This window comes from Battus philenor, unplaced genomic scaffold (assembly GCF_028537555.1).
Source record: "Battus philenor isolate CCGP_79_NKW_IND1 unplaced genomic scaffold, ilBatPhil1.0.hap1 SCAF_6, whole genome shotgun sequence".
NCBI lineage: Eukaryota > Metazoa > Arthropoda > Insecta > Lepidoptera > Papilionidae > Battus > Battus philenor.
Genome location: NW_027181726.1, coordinates 5,395,575 through 5,421,252, shown reverse-complemented (window position 1 = coordinate 5,421,252; position 25,678 = coordinate 5,395,575). Strand labels below are relative to the sequence as shown.

Here is a 25,678-nt window from a genome sequence, read left to right as displayed (position 1 = left end):
GTTTAAAATTAAGATATAATTAAACTTACTTTCATCTGATTGCGGTGCTGAAAGGATGGCACTGTGCTTCTTCTTCACCTCCTCAACGTTCGCTTGTATCTTGTCTATCATTTCTCGTATCTCTTCCACCTGTAAAAAAATACCATAATTATGCTTCTAGATCTTTTGCGTAAAACATGAATTGTCTTAGAAGAACGTAGCTACATATGTAAATTATTTTGATGAGGCCAGAGATGATTTCTTCTCCCAGATATTTCTAATTGTACATTCTACAGTACGAATACAATGTTATCTCGGACAGAGAGTACTTGTTTTTGCCACTGTAATTCTACCAGCTGATACGCTCTTATCTTAGCACGTGACCTTGACGACTGCCTATAAGATCTATATTTTTAATTATAAAAAAAGATATATGTACATACATCGAATACTCTTAAACGGGTTCAAGGCCCCTCACACTTAGATTTCACCTTTACTAATCGAACTTTGGCAACTAAATGGTATCTTAATCAGGGCGCATATTTGCTTTACAATTATTTTAATAAATTCCATATTCAACCATAGACCTATGTTTTAAAATCTCTTCATAAAGGTAATACACAGCTTGGCTTTTTATATAATCTAATGCTGAACAATGCAAAACAATGCAATATAAAAGAAATATACCCTTTCAATAAAATTATTTGAATTTAGAGTTAATCGTTATTTTAAACCTGCTTCAATTAATATACATGTTATTCGTTTAAGATATTGCCCTGAACAAAGTTTTAATAACCTTACAAAAAAATCAATTTTTGAACGGTTTAAATTTAGATATTACGTTAATGCCGATCAATCAATAGAAGGGTTGCTAATGCAAAATATATAACATATAAATATAACATAACAAAAAATAAAATACACGAAAGGATCGGCTGTAATGTAATACCTACTATAGCAGTATTTTCCGACCTTTTTGTGTCATGCCCCCCATCTGAGGTTTTTTTACCTCCCGCCTCCTTAATTCAATTTTAATTTATGCCCCCTATGTAATATATATATATATATATATATATATATATATATATATATAATTTTTGTATTAAAGCGAAAGGATTAAAGTCGTGTCGATTCCACATTCGAATTGGCTCCTTAACAATCAAATTCAAACAGGCCCCTCTGTGGTGTGTGGCCCCCATGTTGAGAAACGCTGCGCTGCAGTGTTCAATTCATTATCGATGCGTTGAGATAAAAACTTTGTCATAAAAAAATTTTCAGCAGTAATTTCGCTATAGTCAATTACATTACTTGTTACTTTTGTAGAAACATTATCCCGAAAATGTCGCTGTCGTAAATCGATATTAATATTGGCAAAACTCCAAAACGTGCAACCATTGGTTGGGCATTAAATTCTCTTTATTTTTTATTATTGGCAACCATTACTAAGCTTTATTATTTTAATCCTAAGAAAGTCAAACAGCACAAAAAGCTGTACGTACCTATATTGATTTTTCTGTCAATTGATCTATGACAGTATGGTAGTATGGAATTTCTTTAACGTGTCAAAAGTTTATCAGATTAAACGTTAGAAGAAATGAACATTAACTATACATTATAAGAGAGTTTGTTAAGACTTTCACAATAACTTTAAATAATTAAAAAGTAATTATGCTGATCCTGCTTTTGCGATTTCGTCACATTAATGCCATAATTGTGTTTATGAGTGTTGTAGATGGAAACTTTATGAGGGCTTTAATTTAATTGGGTTTCGGAAGTCGAGAGCAAGTTGTTTTCACAATTTGTACGTTCGTACTTAGATCTTGCTAAAGGAAGCTCTGGCAAATTTCCAACCGCGTAACTAACGCCTCCGCAACTGCAGCCTAACTTTACGTACACTTGCGAACCAGAAGTTATTTGCACTTAGCACTTATCCAGCTCCTCTCCGAGTGTGAAAATCACGACTTAGCCGACTAAATATTCAAGCTATTTGTTAGTTTGTATTAACGTGTGTACAAAATTATTTTCCAAAATTAATGTTTTCTTTTCATCTAAACTACATCTACATGTTATAAAGCGCAAAAATTTACCAATTCGGCATTTTCTTTTTTGGTTCTCACGTCTATTCAAGCAAGGAATCGTTGGTTATTAAGACATTAAATTCATGAAGTTATAATGTTTAATTTATTTACTACTTGCAATCGTATATCGTGTGTTCGATTTCTGGCAATCTTTATTATTTACACTTTACTGCTGCCCATAATGAAGTTTCCAGAGAAAGGGCAACTGCGTTCTTTGCGTACCACAGTAGCACATTGCGATCGCCAACCCACCTGCCAAGTGTAGCGGTTATGATATATCCCCCATAAATATCTTTGGGCGAGGTATGTGCCTTGTAGTGGCCGTCTATGGGCTGAAACGACTGTGGAAATAACTTTTGACAGTTTGAAGTTTGCAAAGACAGCTATTTTAATAATGATTTAGATTAAAGCTACTTTTCAGATAGGTCAGCACTGAATTCATTTAATGACAAATTTACAATAAGCAATCACTAAGCTTTTATTTTGACTACGATACAAAAATTATTCATCGAGGAAGTAATTTTTTTGTGAAATTAAAATTAAGCTTCAAGGAAAATATTGTAAGGTAGTATAAATGTGTGTTTAGGTTCTAAATATCTTAACACAGTATGCACATTTAAATGAAACAGGACAGCGTCTAATTCCTAATTTGACTTGTTAATTCTATCCGGCTATTTCCATAATTCCCACACTCCGCATTACGGAAGTTGCTTCCAAATTGCAGACTATGCAAAATAGAGAAAATAGAGTCGATGCAAGGCAATTCAACAACACAAGCATATCCGCAACAAATTAATAGTCAATAGAAATAATTAAGTAGCTAACATAATCTATAACATACTCCATACTGCGAGTTGTGGAGAATAAAGTAGACCATCAGAGAAAAGGGACAATATTTCCTTTATTTCGTACAATCGGACAAGTTCACGGGCGGCGGATCAAAACGAGGCCAGCGGAGGGGCGCTCGCCGTGTGACTCACCAATTAATCTGATTACCACGATAAGCGTTCGAGCTTTTGATAACACGAAGTCATATCAACTCTCGCGTCTGTTAGATATGTATAATCGAATATAAAGGTTAAAGACGAACCACATAAATAATCACTATGATATTATTTTGCTTACGACAAATATACGCGTATTACCTATAATGTTTACGGATTCCTACTTCAATAACCTTGACTACTGGTTCGAAACTGCCTGCATCCAGCATCTTCCGACAAGCTTAGCAAGGTGATCTATCTACCTTGTTCCGGGTCTCCACTTCTAAATCTTCCAAGCTCAAGGCCTCACGCACCTCCGCACGTTATGTAACCTACTAACTGCTGCTTCAACTTTCCCATCAGCTGGGTTACTTTCGTTAGCGTGCGGGTCTACCGAGAAATCTCAAATACAGCCCTCTCCTCAGCTCCTTCAGCGACTATGAGCTTGCCAATGGGACCCCAAATAGGAAGCATCGAAAATTTTGATATTGTGTGGATAATGGCATTATTAACTTAAGTAGCCTTTACAAAGTAACATTTTCACACATCAGCGAAATCATTCAATAGTGCGTCAGCCCAAGCTACTTAAAAGCCTCTCCTTCGGTAAAATACACAGTATAAAGAGGTCTTAAGCAATTTTAGCGCTGTTCCACCTCAAACGCAGTGCAGTAGTAAATTTAAAAAAAAATCACATAAGCACGCTTGTTTATCAGAGAGAATTATAACGTAAGATTAAACATTTAAGATACATCTTAAAAGATATTTTCATTTCCCAGTAATCTAGATCTAATCTTAATTCTTACACATACAAAACAACGTTTATCGTGTTTACGTATATCAGTGTACATAGTTGCAGCACCATTTGTTCATAAATAAGAATGGATGCTGGTATAATTCTTAATAAAAAGTAGTCTCAGAGTAGAGCTAAATGGGACACATATTAAGGCTGGAACAGCGGGGTTCCGACGCTCGATACTACGTGTAGGTCATAGTCTTGTCGCCAAGCGTCGCGCGGCTGTGTCGGCTTATGTGTAATATCATCCCTCGATTTTGGATTAAAACATTTTTTAATAAAACATTTCAAACTGACCACCGTTCCATTTCACCATAATAAGTATTATAATTTGATTATTTATTATGATCATATCGAACAAATCAAAATAGTTTGACGTTATTACTTCGAAGCTATATGTAGGTCACTAAAGGAGTTTATTAAATTTTTTATAATGATATACCGTACCGTAGGTATGTTGGAACATGTAGAAGCCAAACTAAGAATTATTACTAACAAAAATATTAATATTTCTGGGTATTAGTACTAATATCCCAGAGGTATTAATATTAAATTGACATTTATTTTTCTTTAATTTTATTTACCACTTGTTTAAAAATCTGACCATTGCAGTATTCAATTTCCACCACACTCGATGGCTTGGATTAAAATGGCTAAAATTTATAGTATAGTAACATAGATATTATTTAATTAAATATTTTGGATTAGCTATTTTGTCCTATGACCCGATTACGGCTCAACTTTGATAAATGGGATACCCTGTGTATAGTCCATTCGATAATCGAGACATAAAATAATTAAGAAATACTGCATTTGCTTAAAGGAAAAAATGTTCGGAATTGAACGTACACCTATAAGAAATGGTGAAACGAAGACATACTCCAATATAAAGCTTACTAACGGATGAGTGCAGAAAATAACCCTTTTTGTACGCATGCGAGTTCGATTTAATGCTTCATCCGACTTAATCTTATTAAATCACGACACTAAATAAAGCCCTTTAACTGTATAAATATGTGTACATTAAAGGAGTTACAGTGGTATATCAAGCCTAAGTATCTTTTATGGTAATAAAGAAATTATAAATACCCGTGATTTGTAAATTAACAATATAAAGGCCTGGTAAGTTGAAGTGGACCCTGCGGATCGGCAAGCGCTGAATAGATTGCCCACTCGCTAGGTGGACAGACTTCGTTAAAATCAACCGGTCTTATTATAAATATATTAAGAGGCCACTGTCCAGCAGTGAACTTTTTACGGCTAAAATTATGATAATTGTAAATTTAAATATACCAAAAATTTGCATTCACATCACCAAAATATTCATTTATCTACCCACGTAACGTACCTTAGGAGTAAAACAAATGGGCCTGTTGTGAAATTCAGTAACTGTCTAAATTCTGTAAAAGGCAGAAGATAGGAAAAAGAAAAGCAAAATGAAAATAAGAGCTAAATTAAAAATATAACGTTTGGACATAATTTAATAAATTCCTAACTTTGAGTAGCGGACGGAACTCTCGTAAAGGAATAACTAAATTGTACAACTTCTTAGCGGTACTTTCAGTAATTCAATTTGAACTGTGTATTAAATTAAAAGTTATTTAAATTTCAATATCTCCATTTCTGTTTTTACACTAACTGTCACCCGCTCGTTTCTCAGTTATTGAACGCCCCCTCAAACCCCATTGCAGGTGAAATATTGTTAAATCCATACTATCTAAGTAGCAGTAAGACCTCCACTCGAAAGGGATGTTTACACCGAATTTCAAGTCTTATGGTTCCAAAATATCGTGATTAATAAAATAACTATAACTAGGTAAAAGAAATCTACTATTTATATATAGAAAACTGTTCTATGTATTTAAACAAAATATATTTTCTCCAAACATGCATACACTAGTAAATAATTTTCCTTGATTACCATCATTATGGCCAGTAATATTCGTTTACGAGCCAACGATAACAGGCATTGTTGCATTAACTCTCTAAATTAAGTTATAATTGAAAAGGGATTGCGACGTCACGGTAATTGGTGTAATTTGCAGAACACACAGGTTAATCATCAGACTGTTAAAAGTTTATAAAACGATTAACGGTAATAGCGAGATTTATAAATAATACCAAAAATAAATTACGGTAGGTCTCAATATCAATTTTAGCATATTTATATATTTGTTCTGACTTACAATGCTGCCCACATGGCATTTGCAGATTGCGCGGGTACACATGGGCGGAGCGCTCAGGGCATTTAACCTAAAACCTCTTTCAAGGTGGCGAAGTTTTAGGGCTCCTTGGGAAGCCTCGGTTCGGGCGCAACATAATTCACCGGATTGATACTTATCAATAATTTTCTTGTTGCTATAAGTCTTGGTAAGTTTTGGGTTTATCGTTCAAGTGTTGCAAAGGATGAACACTCGTATGGTATGACTATGTCCAAAAATAGACCTGTAATGGCTGATGATGATGATGAATCTAAATATTCAAAAGCGCAGTGGACGGACAGATTCATTCCAGGTTGCTACCTCTCTATGATCTATTACAATACAAGAGATTATTGATTGTACACCAAATATATCTCACATATATGTCAGAGAATGATTTATTAAACTAGTTCAAAAGATACGCTTAGAGAAAACATGTTTTGTAAAAGTTTTAGGCCTTTAAATTATACTTAAAGAATACTGTTCAAGCGGAGTCTATCTGCGGCTTGAGCCGCATGCGTGCAGTAAAAGATTATTAGTGGCTCCCGATATTATTTCAATATTCGAAACAACGAGGTCAATCGTTTTATTCCACTTTACAATTCGTGAAATTGAAACATCGATTTAAATTAACTAACCAGCATTTGCAATAACTATTGAAAAGTGCTATCACCTTTTATTTATTTATTAAATATTCTTTATTGTACATGTTAAGATACATTTACTTTTAGCATATATTCAATAAATATCAATTTTAGTCACCGGTCATGCCGTGAACTTTTTTTTATGCCCCAGCGACTATCTATTCTACGCGCTTCATGACCTGCCCACTGCTACTTGAAGTTCTTGCGCTATGTTTGTTACTTAGTCTACGGATCTCCACATCCCTTATATTTGATCATATAGAGATATTATAGGCTAAGTCCTATAATATCTCTATATGATCAAATCTTCCCTTCTCCCTCATTTTTATACTTTCATACGTATTCAATTGCGGCTTGCGAAAGGTTTTAGATTTCGAAAAATGGCTCGGACTATCGCAGAGCTCTTCCACCCTTGCCTTATAATGTAATCCAGGCTGCACAATTACAAATGGTTATTGTACCATAAAAATGCTAAGAGCGTATTGTTACCCTACGTCGGAATGTAACAAGCAATAAGGTCAATTCAAACCTTTCTATTCTCCCATTAAATATTTGTTCGAGTGATATGTACTTGTGAAGTAAAAATAAGTTACTTTCGTGCACGCGATACATAAATTGTGACCTAAATTTAACGCGATATGCTTTACAACAAAAAATAATTATTAGTTGCGTCTAAAAAAAGACATGTTACTAAGGCTCGAATCAATATTCCAGTTATTTAATGATAATTCATTACAAAACTTACATTATTTTTAATTCTGTTTTTAAATTACTTTATTGAGAAAAAATTACCAAAAAATATATTATGCTCTTATCTACATACTTAAAACAATAGTATTTTAAAGCAAAATTATTTTTCCACTACATGGCATAGAATAAAACACATATGAGCTATATTCGCGCCGCTTTGAACAATTTCAGAATTTGAATAATCCATTACCTAAATATTAAACAAGTGTATTCGTAACATGAAAACTATTCAATATTTAATACTTAAGGCGGAAATTCTCTGCGCGACTAATTAATGAAGGTAATTTGTTCAACGAAGAATAAATTTTGTTACTAAAGTAATGGAAGCTAATGGAATAAATTTTAATACTTCATAAAATATATGAACGTATATAAGAGGTAAATAAACCCAGGCAGAGAGTTCCGAGAGTGAATAACATAAACATAAACTTCAAACATAAAAAGGGCTTTAGAAAACAGCCCGAGGCCCATCCTCTTGGGTGCCGTATAAAACGGAATATCGTTCTAATTACTTAATTCATTAAAGTAAAGCATGAATTTGTTAAAAACATTACATCTTTCTGTAACGAATTATTTTAATGAAACTCGTAATAAATAACTTAAACGTTTACTTGAAGCTTTGCGACTATACATCGCGCAATAAATCAAGACACACACCATCCTACTTTTTAACTCAGTTAAGAAAAAAATCTACATATGAAGCCAGTGTAGGCTTTACTTAGAAAGCAAAGTAAAGTAAGTAAATATATATTATTTCATTAAATAGAATCAAATAACCGTCGTATATATATTAATAATTTATACGGCAACACATATAAATATAAATGAGTAGCTAAATATGTCGGTCACTAATTTTTATTAACAAAAATAAGTTAAAGTCCGAAATTCTCCGAGAGAAAAAAGTTAATAAAGATAAATAAAGTGAAAATAGCAAAAACAACACTTCTCCTTTCGCGTACAACCCACACGGTTAGTTAAAACACCCATCTGTCTTTTGCTGACAAACATTTGACATTACGAAAACAAAAATGCAAGTTAGGATGTAAGCAAACAAACCGTCCTTTACCAAAATAAATGTTCACAATGAAAGTGTAATCTCATTGTTGCTAGTCATGCAGTATACATAAAAAAATTTTATGTAATTATTGTTGTTAAGACATTAAATCGATAATCAAGATCATTATTTCAGCCATAGCAAGTCCATTGCATGACACTGACGTCTAGAGACTTACAACAGAACCGCTTTCACCCTCTGGAAACTTGTTTGTGAGCAATGGCAATCCTCTGAACTATATAAAATTGTATCCTAGAAATCGGCCCCGCGGTCTGCGTTCGTAAGTTTCAGTTCTCTATCGCTAATTAACCACTGTTCGAGTAAAGGCTTACCGGCTCTACCTTTCGGTACCAAACATAAATGAATACAAAGATATCATTGAATTACTTGATATCATTGCGCTAGTGCACTAAGGACGGTGACTAATGAAAGGTTATTTACAAACGTGATTATTGATAACAAAACAATAAAAAAAAAACGATAATCCCCGATAAGTTTATTCAGTTCGCATTTTATGTATAATTTAAAACAGAGTGGTGTTTTTTCATCTGTTACATGTAAAGTCAGTAATAAATATGATTTTCAACATACTGCGATGAGTGCATAACTTATCCGGAACATTAATGAAAACCCCCCGCCACCACTTTCATTCAATTATAGAACATAATTACAATATTCATTAGTCCTGTATTCATGCCAATGATAATATAACATTATGCAGGGCGATTAGTTACAGGTGTGAAAGCTTTAAAGGGGTGAAATCTTTATTCATTCTCATTTATTAGCAAAAAGTTTTAACTCTTTTACGTCTACTTGGAATCATTTCACATTAACATAAACTGCTCAATCGGTAATATGTTATATTAATAGTTTTTTTTTTCTATTTGTTTGCGTTAAGCCAATAACTTTGGCAATACAGTCTTCAGAGACAGATAGTAAGCAATACTTTTTTGTATTAACTCGAACTTTAAAACTATTTTACTCTTACTATATTATATGACATTATTATTTCTGAAGTCATTGTTTTTTGGGATAGGATGTACCATCCTATGCAATATATTATCACAGCAAATGAGCTACAAAGAGATTAGATGAGCCGACGACATAATTAAGGTCGCGGGAAGTCGCTAGATGCGGGCAGCGCAGAACCGGTGATCGTATCGATCTTTGAGGGAGGAGCATATTTGTGAACAAAAAACACTCAACTATTATCTATTGTCAAGGAAATATTTTTATCCTATAAATCTTAACTGAAAAGTCTGCCCGTACATGCAGAGAAGTTCAACAAGTTGTCGCTTTCGTAACATACAGGGGTTTTGTAAAATTTCGAGCCTGCCGGTTGACGGAAATCGCATGGCGGGATTCTTCCGATCGCGTTCCGGATGTGACGCGGATCGAGAAAGCGACATTGTGTTTGTCGTCGTTTATAATATCAAAATATAATTTTCACAGTTGTCTCCCGTGCTTTGAAATTACTGACAAATACAGGACCATTAACAAATTGAAAATGTGTACAATTACTAATGTATCAAATTGAAAAATTCAATTATTCTTAGATGATTTATCGAATAAAAGCAAAGATCTATATCGGTAAATATAGAGTGCTTATATAGTAGTAGTAAAACTTTAAAGGGAGGAATGTATGGCACATTTATCAACAAAAAGCTTTAAAACTTTTATACTTATTTCCAATCAACCTAATATAATGTGATGTCAATACCAATAAATTCTGGCAGTACTAAGTCTATAGGGACAGATAGTAAACAATAATTATTTTTAATATGTAGCAATTCGAAATGTGAAGATACTTTTTCTTACTCTACTACTTACTCATTATCACTTCATCGATTATTTTTAAAACCATTGAGTTTTGGATAGGGTGTAGCGTACATTAATTGATTGAATAGCAAATGAACTATAAATTCGACACTAAAGTTTTTACACCTATAACCAACAATTTGTATAATTAACTTATTTTTATCATAGCCACCCACAGCCATATTAGCTCTCCTTTTAAAGTAAACATAAATGTTAACTTTTAAATAACACGTGGGTGATCAAGATCGTCTTCAGTGTTACTCGGGCAAGTTGGTTCATTTTATAAAATTATGTTCAATAAGTACATCGCCACAAAATCATTTTATATTACGAGTCTTATATACTCAACGTTAACTTGAAAACCACAAACGAACATATAGTCCGCGAAATAAATTATATTAAAAATTTCCAAAATACTAAAGTCGATAATGTACTTCGTCAGAACGATTAACTTCGAATTCGAAGCCAGGGATATTTGTTATTAATATTATATGTATTAAATTGGTTTGATTTTAAAGTAAATATTTGCTGTTAGGTGTAGGCAAGCTATACGTTGTTGATTTAATTGTCAAATTTTGTTCTATATTCAAAGTAAACTATCGACTTTGACTGCCTATTCTTTTCACATTCATATCACGGGATCTTTGCACGTGTCACTGTGTCCTTAGAGTAAATTATGGGCCATTGGGAGCACAATATAAATACTCAACCTAATTTATGATCTTCATACCCACATTCACAACATACAAATTGTCAGATGATTAGAGTATCAAAGTATGCAGCTGGAATATTAATATCGAGCGGTCGTGTTGCTACGGATTAAATTAAAAAACGCATGACGTCATATAGCGGCGAATTTCATTTCATTTGACTACAGTGCGCGGTGAAACGAGAAACGAATGCTATGATATGAAATATGAATACAAAATAAATGCATGTATTTGACAGTCATGTTGGTTATGTTTGCAGAGTTATTTGTTATTATGTCTACGTCTATATCTTTATTTTCAAAATGGCACGTAAATTCCGCATTTGTGCATACAGAACTAGGAAAATTCTTTAAAAAACAGTATACGAAAACTTGAATCGAAACTCGTCATAAATATTAAATAAGTTAATTTGCAAAACCCTCCAAATGATTTAATAGAGAAAAAAGACAGCCAAGTTTTTACTTACCTCTGGTATTTGCTTTTAGCAGATGACAAAAAACTTATAAAGAAATCAAGCAACAAAATGCGTAATGAATTTAAAATTGAATTAATACAGTGGTGGACCTACGAAGATTTTAAACATTATTATTCATATGTCAGAATAGACGTCAGTGCGTTTGTTTAATAAAGAACTAATTATCCTATGAATATCCTATCAATGATCGATCATTACAAAGACAGATTGTTTAGTTGAGAGCGGGATTATCCTAATTAATATTGATTGTTCGATGATATTGCTCGGCAGATTACAAGTGGCAAACGAGACATTAATTAAACGGACATTCAAATTAAGCTATCTAAAATTAAATTCACTAAGGTCAAAGATATAAATGATATACGATGTATAGAAACTTTTTTGTTTAATGAACATATTTATTTCAGTGTCTACACAATCGACATTTTTTCATAACACATAGTTTAAAAAAATGTCCTGAGTACGTAACTTTTATACTGCTTTAAGCACGAACGCTCCCGGCAAAAACTTGATGATTTATTAAAAGGACCTAACAAGCCAGAGAGTAACAAAAAATATACAAAAACAATTTATTCCGCTCAACGCCTGCAAACGACATTGATAAGCTCGTTACAGGACTAACCTTTTATGTTTTTAAATAAACTTCACAGTGATGGAGAAAAAACTCTTAGAAAACGCGATTAAAATGTATATAGGTTTAAGAATAAGATAAGAAGCAAATAAAAAATCTTGTTCAAAACGAACACAAAGTAAACCTATTTAGATGTAAAAAAAGCCCAATCCTACTATATATTTCTTTTAGTAGTAATGCTATAAATTATTAAATATATATATAACAAACAGAATATATAACAAACGTGACTTTTGCCTAAAACACCTACCTATACGTCTCAAACTAAATTTATCCGCTTCTATAAAATTGAGAAATAGTTTTCGTTAGTTCATTGAACATTGAAGGAAATAGAAAACAAATTACTAAAGCGAACCAAATGTATAAAAATCACGTACTTTTTTACAGTACAGTAAATGAACACACCGACACACAATAAAAACTAACAAGCTCCGACTGTATACATTGAAAAAGTAAATTCCGTGGTTGTGTTCTTATTGTTTGTGAACTCTTTGAATGCTTCTGAACCTTGGTTTCCTAGGGTTTTTCTTTGTTACTAGTGAAACAAAGGTTTTATTCGACGACGTCGTTTTGGCCCAAAGACGTCCTCTGCAAAGCATAGGACCTCCCTCAAAGATATCTATGGGGGGATATACCACAATCGCCACGATTAGCAGGCGGTTTGGCGTCCACAGTGTATTATGGTACACCAGGGACCATGCTGCCCTTTTTAGAAACGTATTTATGAGCAGTGGCAATCCTATATCCTAATCCTATATTAATGCATTGTAAATTATACATAAGACTGTACCCCTGAAATCGAACCCACGACCTACGATCGCAAGTCTCAATACTCTCTGTCGTTGGGCTATCACTAATCGAAGTTTTAATTATTAGTTGTTAAGTGTAGCAATTAAATCTTTTTTGGACCAACCGAAACAGCTGTAGTGTTAAGTAGTTATCTGTACCTATTCATTTACGGGGTTCGTTCGGATTATAACAAATTTAACCATAATTTATAACCAAAACTAATAAAACAACGGATTTAATCTTGTAATCACAATTCTTTTTAATGTAATCGTTTAGATACATTCATAATTTAAAAAAGCCTTTCTTTGTTATAACTACGGCGTAAACTGAAGTAACCTAGAGTGTGTTAAGAGTTATTATCATACGACATTATAAACATGTAACCTTGTCAGTATTCTTAGCACGATTATGCAAAATAACAAGAATATATGAATGTAATAACAAGGTGATGATAGCGATTGCCGCTATTAGACTTTCTGGCTCTTATAGCTCCATCCGACTGCGCTCAGACTACGCACGCTCGAGGCAACGAGTAGTGTAAGAATTAGAATAGTTCTATACCCCATCACTATTACACTGTGTAGATACGGACCACACAACGTAATAACAAAGAATTAATTTGTTATAAAAAAAAGTATTAACAATTGTAAACATCGCTGGTACAGCAGACGATCTTTGGAGCCGAAACGTTTACTAGTGATGACCACGAGCTGATAGATACCCAGCAAGGGTATGCCCCGTCCAGTAGGTGGACCGACGACAGTCGCTGGAACTGGAAATCGGCTATCGGCATGACAATGATGATTTAAACCAGTGTTTCCTAAAGTACGGTCCACGTCTCCTGAGAGGGGCAAATTCATTGTAAATGGGGGTAATTAGAAAGTGGACTCGATAAGAGTTTAACCCTTTCGCTTTAAATATAAAAATTATTTTTGTTACATATGGTGACGTAAGAATTTGAATACTTATTCAAACAATGATCAAACATAATTACATCACGCTTGGTTATTGTAATTAAAATATGAATATTACCGACAATTGTAAAATAAATTTTACTTGACAATAACTACGACGATACAAAGTATTTTGTTACTTAGATCGTTTGAGAGATTTTTCATTCAGATACAATAGAAATTCGAGCGACATTGTGACTATCCGGACGAAGCCGGCAAATGTTTATTGTGCTGATGGCTTGCTCTTTAATCCCAGTACCCGGGCGAGCGATTATTCTTGATCCGGGTTCCATGGCCGGATTAAAGTATAGCATATCGCACTAGCGCCGTTTGTATACGCAATACTAACGAGGGACTCGAATTGATCACAAACAGTTTAGGTAAATAAATTAATGTTATTACATAACTCTCAGCTAGATTGAATTTGAAAGCGTTAGTTATTTTGGCTTAAATACAGCGGATTGGATTACTTTAATTCCCCAATATATTTAGTATTGAAATGTTAATTTGCTATTTCAATTTATTACTTTTAATACATACGCCTGCAGCCTATAACAGATAAGAAATTGTTATCACTATTTCAGCGGCAATACGTCCAATGTTAGACAAACGCCTTTCCAGAAAAAAAATCCAATTCGACGGGTTGGAAGCCTACATCCAGCGTCTTCCGAGGACTTTAACAAGGCCATCAGTCTACCTTGGGGGTTGATAACTGACGAAATAAAGGTAAGAAAATTTTTAAAAAAATTTAACATTGAAATTTATCCTCTTTCGCGAATTTAAAAGAAAATTTGCAGTAAATGAAATGGTTATATATGTTAAGTTGTATAATTTCAATTAATGCTTAGATTTGTTTTAACAGCTCTTTTTATTTGAACATTAAAATCGGATTGGAGTCTCTTAGGAGAGGTCGTCTAGGGATGTAATTGTTTTGGAATTAATACAATTCGCACTGTGAATACCGTAACATATTTGGCATCAGGATAAGCGCAGATGTACGGTCAGATATTGCATTACATATTCCGAGTAGCAGCGTCTTGTTACGGGCAAGACACGTCACTTTCCAATACATCGGCTGTTCATTATGTAGCAGATCCATTGCAAGGTTCGTTAAATCTTGTTAAAATTTATTTATTTATTTTAATAATTGGCTGGTAAAATAGTAATATGATAAGATATAATTTATATATTTCAAACTAATCAAGTGTTTTGCAGTACCTCTAGAAGAACTACCTACGAGAATTTTATTTTTCATAATCTCTGTGATTAGAGTGTCGGTAAGCAGAATAACATTGAACCTTTTTGTATCACCGTTCATTCGGTAATAAAGTGTATAGCTCCAAAACTTTGAAAAACGATCGTAAAGAAATTGACAATGTGAACTTTCATTTTCTAATATAACTTTATAAGTGGACAGTAGGTGGATGCGTGCAACGTGAAAGCGGTCATCTTGGCGATTTTCATGTCATTGTCATTCGTTTATCGCCTAAAACGTTGAAATGAAGAGTTGTAATTGATTTTGTATACTCACCGACAGCTGTTCGTCTTTCAAAGGTATAAATAAATATATTTCGCATAGATATTAGAAAACAATCGAATAGGCTTACCTCACTGAAGAATTCATCCATGAAGCCGCCTTCAACGGCGACGTTGACATCGTCAGGCCCGACGTCGTCATCGTCGCTTTGCGCCTGCAATAAAAAAGTACTTTGTTACAACTCTAAAACCTTGAGCGTTAATAGATTTTCACTATGCGATTACATTGTTAGCGTTTTCCTATGAGATTAAACATATAATTATTTTTGTTTCGAACTCACTGCATCAACAGACTAAAAATATATATAAACGATAATTTTTGATTAACGTGTTTGCCAGGAAATATGTAATAATTCTTTTTTTTTTTTTTTATAGTAAAACGTTTTAACTGTTTCTCCTACAATTATAAAACATGAAAAAAAGCAGCCGAATTATTTTTAGGGCCAAAAAAGTGCACCTATTTTAAGATCTCTTTTAATGTAATTAGCTAAAGTAATAAGGTTTGGGGGGCGTCTGAAAAATCTGCTCCCAAATACCCTTTATTTCTGGTCGTCGATACTCATTTATAATTGTAGGTTTTAAAATATAAATGAAATCTAGGTCTAGTGCATAAATTTTCGAAAAATAATGAGTTAAAATGGCACCGATGTTGGGAGATTAGGTCAAGGCGCGTAGCGTAGCGCAGCAATTATAGCGCTGTTGTGAAAACGTACTATCTTGAATTTAATTTAACAAGCACCCTTATAATTAGGTTGAATGGATGTAAATAACGTGAATTTAAACAAAGGCCTTTTCATTTTACGTGAAAATAATTTTTAATAATTACTGTAGTGACTAACAGTTTTAAGAAAAAACTATTTAATATAACTTATTTGCCCACCAAGGGTATGGACGGCGAAGCGCCAATGACAAAGAACCATTTTTTAGTTGTCTTAAGACGTTAATGCTATCGAATATAAGACAATACTTTGAAATTGTATTGTATTAAAAGTTTTGTAATTAACAAAATTGTTGCCAGCAAAGCTGAAATCGCGCGTTGTCTTTTAAAAATACTACTTCTTAAAAAAATTCACAATATATACTTCTAAAACATGTTATATGTATGCATGTATTCGTTGCGTATTTCCAGTGGAAATAGATGAATTTTTAAACGCACTTTTCAACACGAGCATCACAGTATAAAACCTATGTAACGACAACGCTAACGAATTACTTTTTTATTTATGAATAATAGCTTTTAGCTAAAATAGACAATTAACTTTGTATCACACAGAAACAGTAGTTATTTTTTCGCACATATAATTAATTAGTTTTATTAATATTAAGACATCAATACTATCTCATTCGATGTGTAAATCTGCAATGTATATAAATCTTGTTAACAGGAAAAATAAATCGATGTCAATAAATGCCTTTTCGTTGCCGTCAAGCGTAAATTTAGATCAATTATTCCATACATATTGGTAGTTTGCTTGTTAATTATTTAACTTTGGATGTCTGGACTAATAAGGTTAGGTATATGCGTTACTTGTTATTAATAAGCCGGAAACTGTAAACCATAAAATCCCGACCTGACGAAAAGGCTATGGTTACGATACTATGTTTTGCAATAACAGTCAAGTTAATTTTCCTCACAGTGTATATTTGTCTTATTTTATATTAGTTGCAATTACACACGATAACTAATTGATCCAATTTCCTAAAAATGCGTGTTCCGGCCTTCACACAGAAAGTACATAAAATACATGTCAGTGTAATAAATTATAATGGGTATTATAATAGCGTCGAAAATAAATATACTTGTTAGCACTACTTCTATGCGACTCTAAGTACTGTATAAGGGAATGATTTAAAGGGTCAAGAAATGCAAGCCTACAGACAAATTAAAAAAAAAATGTGACGAAACATATTTTCCTAAATTTCCCTTTTATCGTTCGACCACAGCAACGTTGAATAACAACTAGCCTAAGCTTATTTTCCTCGCAAGCCTATAAAAATCCAATTAAGCCGTGCAAATACAAAACAAACTAATCTAATGACTTATTTTAAGTAAATATAGCTTACGGGAACGTGGATTGTTAACGTACACACAATGGCTACGTTGGCTCTTTACTAAAAAAAGGCGGATATTTTCGTACTTCATATAAACTAGCGTGGACGGCGCACGTACAGCAAAATAGAATCCACTTAGTTGAGGCGAGTTGGCCATTATTCAATTTATTGGGGCAGGCGGCGTCCACAAAGGTCCTCGCTACGGGCCGGATATACGATGCGCCGGTTTCGTTGTGAAATCGAAAGCGGACTTGAACATGACGGTGTTCCGTATTGTCGACACACTTTTATGTATAAGAATTATTCCTCGAGGTTAATCAACAGCTTGATGTAAAAGATTTTAAAAAGTCTATATATAACTTATTTGCTATCAATTATTATATGGTACACCCTATTCAAAAATCAATAGTTGCAAATATAGATTCACTGACTAAACGAGTGTGAGGTAGCATCTTCAAAGGATGTAACCAATTTTAAACCACTTTACTACAAGAAAATTTTCATTAAAGTATTATGATTAAGTAGAAAGTATTATGGTTATACGATTTACCTATATCTAGTTATTTCTTAAAGTTTTGAGTTGTTTTCTACGTGGGACTTGGGGATACTTATTCACCGCATAATAATACTTTTTAATTATGTTCCGAAATCTATTATTGCTATCTACTTGTGTCTTTTACTATTTTAAGGATTTTAATGCGATCCCTAACCTTTCACTAACTCTTTGAAAATATAAACGAATACAAATCTCGACAAAAAAAAACAATTTTATAAGATATACTATCAAAGAAATTTAGTAGTACAATAAAATGTACACAAAGTATCAGGAAAGGATCCACTAGTAAAGATAATGATATAGCTTTATTAAGCGCACATGACGTTCCCATGCATGTATAAATTAACGACGACGAAGGCACTCATTACGCATATGCAGGTGCATTGCGGCGGTGGGGCCATTGTTACGGCGCAATCAGATCTAGGTCATGGTACGAGCATTTCACTATAACAACTTACACTTATCAATCTTAATTAGCACAGATAATCACAATTGAATACTCGCGATTATCAACAACATTAACATGTATAAGAGATAATATTCCATAAATACTATAATGGGATTTTACAGACCGATTGGTCAAAGGTGTTAAATCTAAGAGGTAAATGTATATCTCATTTGCTAATATATTAAGAAAAAGCGTTTATTAATCGCATCACTACACATTAAAATTCCATTATTGTTTACTCTGTTTCAGCAGGCTTTGTATTGCCCGAAATTATTGACCTAACAGACTAACGCCATTATACAGGTGAATTGGAAATATGTGTAAAAGCGATATGTGAACTATACATTCACCGCTTTAAAGCCTTCATGCCTACAATCAGCTACCGTGCATAGAAATGCTTATTTATACTAGAAAACACTGGAACTTTGTTACAATTCAACGAGTACGTAGTTATGCTAAAAAATAATATAAATGATATAAGCATAACTCAACCTATAAAAAAAATAATGTTCGAATATAATTCAAAAATAGAATAATTACTTATACATCAAGCTGCTTTAGAAATATAAAAAGCTAGCGCATAATGATTACGTCATTTCAAACATCTATGTCAAATTATGAAGACTCGTTTCTTGAAACATTACAAAGATAAAACTTTGACATTCGTCTACTGGACTATCTCTTGATAATACGAAACAAGAAAACGGCGAGCGAGGAAAGATTCCAGACACCAGATAACAATGTTATCCTATTATTATAAAAACTTTGCTATCGGCTCCTCTTAATAACTTTGGTATGTTAATTTTTTATGAATTATATCGGTGCTTCATAAAACGTTTATAAGTTTTAATAAAGGAATAACATTTTGTTACAAATTTTCAAGGTATTCTATTATCTTATATATAAATACATAAAAATAATTTGTGAATTAGAATCTATTTCTTTGTTAGGTTCATCAAAATCATTTCAACCTCAGGGCGTCTATTGCTGCACATAGACCTGTCTTATATATTTTCAATAGAATCGGTTGTAAGGTCTGTATCCAGTATTTTTGGATAGCTTTCATAAGATCGTCTGTCCACCTTGCGGTTCGACGTCCGACGCTGCGCTTGCCGGACCGTGGCTTCCACTTCGGAGACTTGACGGCTCTGTAGCCACCTAGTGGTCTGGCCACTCCTACTTCAATCTGCCAATCTGTTAGGCTACGTCAGTAATTTTTATTCGTCTACGAATCTCGGCATTCATGATTCGATCTTATAGATCTATTCCGAACAAAGCCCTCTCCGTGACTCTTTGAACGACTGTGAGCTTTACCAATGAGGCCCGAAGTGAGAGACCACGAGAATATTGATATAGGGTAATTCTATGATAAATTTAACGGATTTTACAAATTTAGTTATTAGGTTAGTAACAACTAATAAGTCATAATTTATATAAAGCTAATTAATAGTAAAAAGTCGGAGAACATTTTACCATTCAAATGCGCCATGGACTTTTGCGTAACAATAACTCTGATGTTCATTAGCAATATTAAACTATAAAACAAGAAACAATAAGAGTATTATGAATAAGTCGTACCCTACAGTAATAGGTTTCATAATTATGAAAATGTTTAAAGTACTTGGTAGCGTTCATGAGAACGTTTCAGAGTTACTGGCCACTATTGCCACAATAATTTTTAGAGTTAAATCATTATTGCGCGTTCGAATTCTAACGCAATTTCAATAAGGACACCATTGGGATCATTTCATTTTTTACTTATGAAGATAGACAAAACATACAAGCCAATACTTACTTAGCTAAAAATAAATTATTTATTTTCTCGATGTGTATCTATTTTTAACAGTACTTATAATAGTATAAGTCAAATAATAGTATTTAAAAAAAAATGATTCAGTTATTAATAAAATAGTTTGGTGTTCAAATTGTAATTACTGTATGTACTGTACATATGTAAAAACGCCACCTCGATTACAACTAGCTTTCATTTTCCTCGCCATCGAAGGAAAAGATACACGCACGTTCGGTCCCTCATCGCCTGCCGCTCTTACGCCTATGCACTTAATGAAAACCTTAATAGGATACACTTAGAACGCCATCAAGAATGAAACGCGTTTTAATTGCAACTAGACGTTATAAAACGTAAATACCTAAACCAACGTTTTAGTTTATCTAGTTTGCAAGCTAATATCTATAAAATTAAGTGGCCATTAGTGCAGTGACTGGATCGTTGAACAGGCTGCAGTATAAATATAGGGCATATTATTATAAGTCCGCGACCTTACAGAGAAGGCGAGTCCCGGAGCTTTTCAATACATTGAAGATTTTACACGTGTATAACCTTTAAGAGTTAGATTTTGAAGCGAATAAAATTTTTACACATATACATATCTGAACATTTATTATGTACAAAGACATCTCAATAATCAAATACGTTATTCAAATACAGCTACGTAATCAGTATGTTAAAGTACATACGTGGTTTCCCGGTTACTTCGTCTACATACATGAAATGCTTCATTATTTTCAACGTTAACTTTGTTAAATATTTCATATGCACAAACATGTAATATGAACGTACCGGATAACTTCGAAAATGCCAAATAGGAACAACTTCGATAGGAATAAATTGGCCATGCTACAACCAAAATATAAAAAATACTTATTCTTATTATCACCAAATTGTGTAAAAGTGTACGTTTATTATTTGCTCCTCGTCCGATATAATCGCGTAAGTAATTCCATATAATCGTTCTGGATCTTTGAAATAGATCTAATAAATTCTCTGATATGGATTCCGGCTGCTTCCTCAAAACAGTCTTATTGAAAATCTAATGACAGTCCTGTAGTAGACAACCTATGGCTCAAATGACAACGACTATATTCCCCGAAGTGACTGCCATCACATGTTTTGTGTACTAAATATATATTTCCAAGAGTAGTACACAAATATTATTGGACATATTCCGATTAGAATTAAATTTATTTAGTAAAAAGGTAACGAACACAAACATCGTAATACGATGCATTTCTTTTATTTCGAAGCCATTTTAACATCATGTTATCGTACGGGGCTAAAAGATAACCACATACTTATTGGTCTTATTGGGATTAAAAAATGCATATAACTTTATTGTGCTTTACTACAGCCATAATGTCACTTTATAAATTTACTTGCGTAATCTCGTCTGCGTACTAGACATAAATTTTCATCAATTTACTCAACCAACATAATATACATAATCAACATAACTGGAAATTTTTAAAGATATTTCTCCGGTACGGTACAAACTTTACGAACTTTCTTAACAACTTCGGAACAAGAGTTATCACAACAAGCAATTTTAACATTAAGTTGTAAAGATCTTGCGGAGGATCTCAGTTGGAATGTAGTTTGAAAGAAATTTTTTCGGTCAAAGGCATTGTACAGAAACATTCGTAGTTCTATAAATTGCAAGCAAAATGTATTCTTTCGTGTAATCCATATTTATTTTAAAAATACTTGCAATAGACAAGTATAGCTTAATAACATATGATCATCATTAACACTTCAGTCGTTCGTCTACTGCCAAAGTCCACATAGGCGATTGGAAGAAGAAGTTTGAAAGCGGCTTTCGCCCATGGCCCAAGGCATGCGCCATATGATCACGACATATATATTAAAAACATTCACGCATTTTCGAGGGATTTTATTTAGTTTTGATAAAGCAATCGTGACGCCCAGTCACGGTCGGTAGATGTAGTGTGGTTATACCCCCATTAGGTGGCGACATTGTCAGACTCGCCGAAAGTTGCTGGAAGCAGACACTGCAACACCGGTCATCGTGGCGATCTTTGGAGGAGGCCTAGGCTTTGCAATTAATGTATCCCCTGACACGGTGTTGACAGAGGAATTCTTTTATAGTATTTTATAATGTGTTTTATGGGGTCCTATAATCGAAAATCGGCTAATTGGTGGTATATTTAGAGGAAAAGTTGTATAATTATAGCCAACCGTAACAGTATACATCTAATATGAAGACAAAATACGTATGACAAATTAATGTGAAATCGATATTTCATCAACAAATATATTCCAAAATGTTATACTTTCTAAACTCAACTACAATTTGTAGTTTTAGTAAAACAATTTCGATGAAGGTAACTAAGATTTCAGCGTTACCGTGAAAGATAACATTAAGTGCCTGATACGAAAGTAATTACAGGAACTATCATGCATGCAATTTAAACGCGCTAAATATAAACACTTATCAGCTAGCATCGGTATTTTACTAATTTCATTGTTATATTTAATTCAGCGAAATCTAATTAGTCCGAAAGATCACATATAATAAACATATGTAAGTTGATTATTAGCGATCTGTCTGTGGAGCGTAAAGTTTTAGTCAGTACCAGTTATAATTATATCATCCGCTTTCTAAGCAAGCCTTGAATTGTGTCTGGATTTAAACTTACAATTTACGATAGTAAGTCTTTCAAAGTCTTAAGCGCAAAACTGTACAAATCGCAAAGTTTGAATTCAAAGGATCGACACAAAAATTTTTACTTTGCTGCGATTAAAATGAGATTTATCATCATCATATCGGCCAATAGACGTCTATTGCAAAGTACAGACCTCCCCCGAAGACTGCCACGGTGACCGGTCTTGCGCTGCCCGCATTTAGCGGCTTCTGGCAACCCTGACTATGTCGTCTGTCTACCAAGTGATGTGTTTATCCACAAGGTTTTTTTGTAAAAAGAGCGAGCGGTAATCCTCTGCCGCTAATTGACAGAGATCCCACAAGAAGGTGGAGGATTAATATTTAAGTGCTATTTGAGACCATCAGCTTTTTCATATGCAATTTTTAAACACGCACAAAATGCGATAATGGTAAGTATTTCTACATTATATATTACACTAAATTAAAATTTCGAATAAAGATTAATATGAACATTAAACCAGACATATATAATTTTAAATGGAAATTTTTCAAAATTAAACTCGGGCTCGTTTATTATTCAAATGCAATTCGCGAATGTTTACATGGCGCAGCTGTAATATTTAATTAGTTGCGCGCCGCACGGACGGGGGATCATATGCGAACCGGATTTGGCCGTTAAGCTCGGCGAGTACACCAATTACGGCGAATGAACGGGGCTGTGATTTGTTGCTGTGTTCGTATATGTACACCGCTGTGCTATTCCAACAAGCATTTATATACTCGGACGGAAATAGATAATGCTGTGTCAAAGCAATCTAAATTATCAGAACAACCTAACTTTAAATAAATTAAAATAAATCTTAGCACAATTTTTAATGACTCGCTGAAGCTCTGTGTTCGTAAATTTTATTTTCATATTTGCCTTGTTAGATAATTAATTGTAGATGACGATAATGGGTGGAGATTTGGACTCGGACCGTAATTACTTGTCGACACGTACGATGTGATGCTGGATGCGAATGTTACTAATTCCATGAACTGTTCAAAGAATCAACTCGTCAATATTGAACGAATTCTGAGTATCCACTCGCCTTCGACTATATGCACAAAATGGATTTTGGAGTGTTTTCGGTCACATGGCCATGAAAAGCCTTTTAAGAAGTAGATGGACGACAACCACGAGGCCGCATACCACAGTAGCCAAAGACTGACATTGATAGCGTAACATAGTACGCGACAAACATTACAAAAATGGTCACGTAGTGAGGGATATGAAGTCTTATATTTCGCATAATTCATAAACAACTTAATGAGTCTCAATTATTCTATTTCGTCACTTGCAGACATTTCTGTACTGTTTTTATTGCATGCATTATACATCGGCTATTTTTAGAATCTGATAGTTCAGAAGTTAATACACTTATCGTAAAAACAAACTCGTACAGTTTCAGTACCGTTTAGCCATAATATAATCTCTGCAAAAAAGTCCAACGTACAAACAACGGCGACCTTCACCTTTGTAGTGTAACCCTTTTCTTTGACAAGGACTCAGGGGAGTCTAAGTACGTATAGGCCAGTTTCAACTTTACCTAACTGCTGCCTTACTATCAGATAAGAATACCCTTAAATATTTAAGTGAAGCGTATTTCAGCGGGGAAAGGAAAGAAAGTTTAATACTCAATACGCCCAAAAAGAATTCTTATCTGAATGATACAGAGTTACGTAATAAAAAAACCATCTTTAAAGGTGCGAGTCACGTATCTTTTTTATCCTCCCACTTTCGAGTGCTGGTGTTATCATATAAAACTCAATGTCTGTTGATCAAGGACTGAATCATTGTTTTACTACGGCCGTAATCAACATACTGATCGTAGCCTGCTGAAAATAATGTATACGGCCCATAAAAATGAACGAGATATTGACCATGGCATGACAGAACTGTAAAAAAAATAAAAAGGTTTTTTCTGTGCTAAAATGTCGACCGACCTACGCATACAATCACGATCGTATCAATGTTCGCTAAGAATACTGACACTATCGGCGAATAAATAAATAATTGTAGCTTTGAAATTTTCCGATAGTGACGAACACAATGAGAAAAAGGGCCACTCGATATTGAAAGTACAGTCGTTAATGGGATTACTTAGATCTGGGTCAGACGAAGGTCGGGAGAGCTTCTAAATCTCAGTAAATAATTACAGTGGTTCGCAAGCGTGGCTTGGCATCGAGACCACTCGACAACTTTTCGACACGCCCTATTTGTGGACTCTCGAAAATTCTACGCGCCGGTACAATTAATTATACGATGACATTGTTAAAACGGCGAAAGGTCTAGATTGCTCGCTCGGGTTTCCTTTGTACACGCAGCGTCAAATTTTGTACGCTCTTTGATACGAACAACAATATATTTTGGTAACAAAAAATATAATTAAGTCTAGTAGTACACTAGACTTAATTAAGGTATTAACCTACACAAACAAATTTCTCGGCTTTACATTCGAGAATCATGACAACACTATGTCTTAGTTTTTTATTATATATATATATATATATATATATATATATAAAATCCATGTATGCTTTACCTTAAAACGCTACGCTTTTAGCCTTTATTTAACTTACTTCCAACTAAAATTCATTTCATATTCAGACTATATTTTCAGCGAATCAATTTGGCTCGAGCTTTTTCATAAAGGCGAGAAACTATACAAAATATTAAAATTTATGGATAAATCGCGTTTCTATGAAACGATGAAGATAACTAAGCTCTTTCTTAAAATTTAGGGCTTAAGCCGAAATTAAGATTT

At 33.6% G+C, this 25,678-nt stretch overlaps 1 protein-coding gene across 5 annotated transcripts in view; it reads right to left on the bottom strand.

The window, feature by feature from the left end:
• Window positions 1-25,678, bottom strand: part of Syx1A (Syntaxin 1A) — a 73,331-nt gene that overhangs the window by 33,347 nt on the left and 14,306 nt on the right. For all 5 annotated transcript variants that reach the window (XM_068773960.1, XM_068773961.1, XM_068773962.1 and 2 more), the window contains exons 2-3: window positions 15,466-15,549; window positions 30-129 (exon numbers count right to left, since the gene is read on the bottom strand). In XM_068773960.1, the coding sequence (XP_068630061.1) occupies window positions 30-129; window positions 15,466-15,549 (184 nt within the window). The remainder of the gene's footprint in view (window positions 1-29; window positions 130-15,465; window positions 15,550-25,678) is intronic.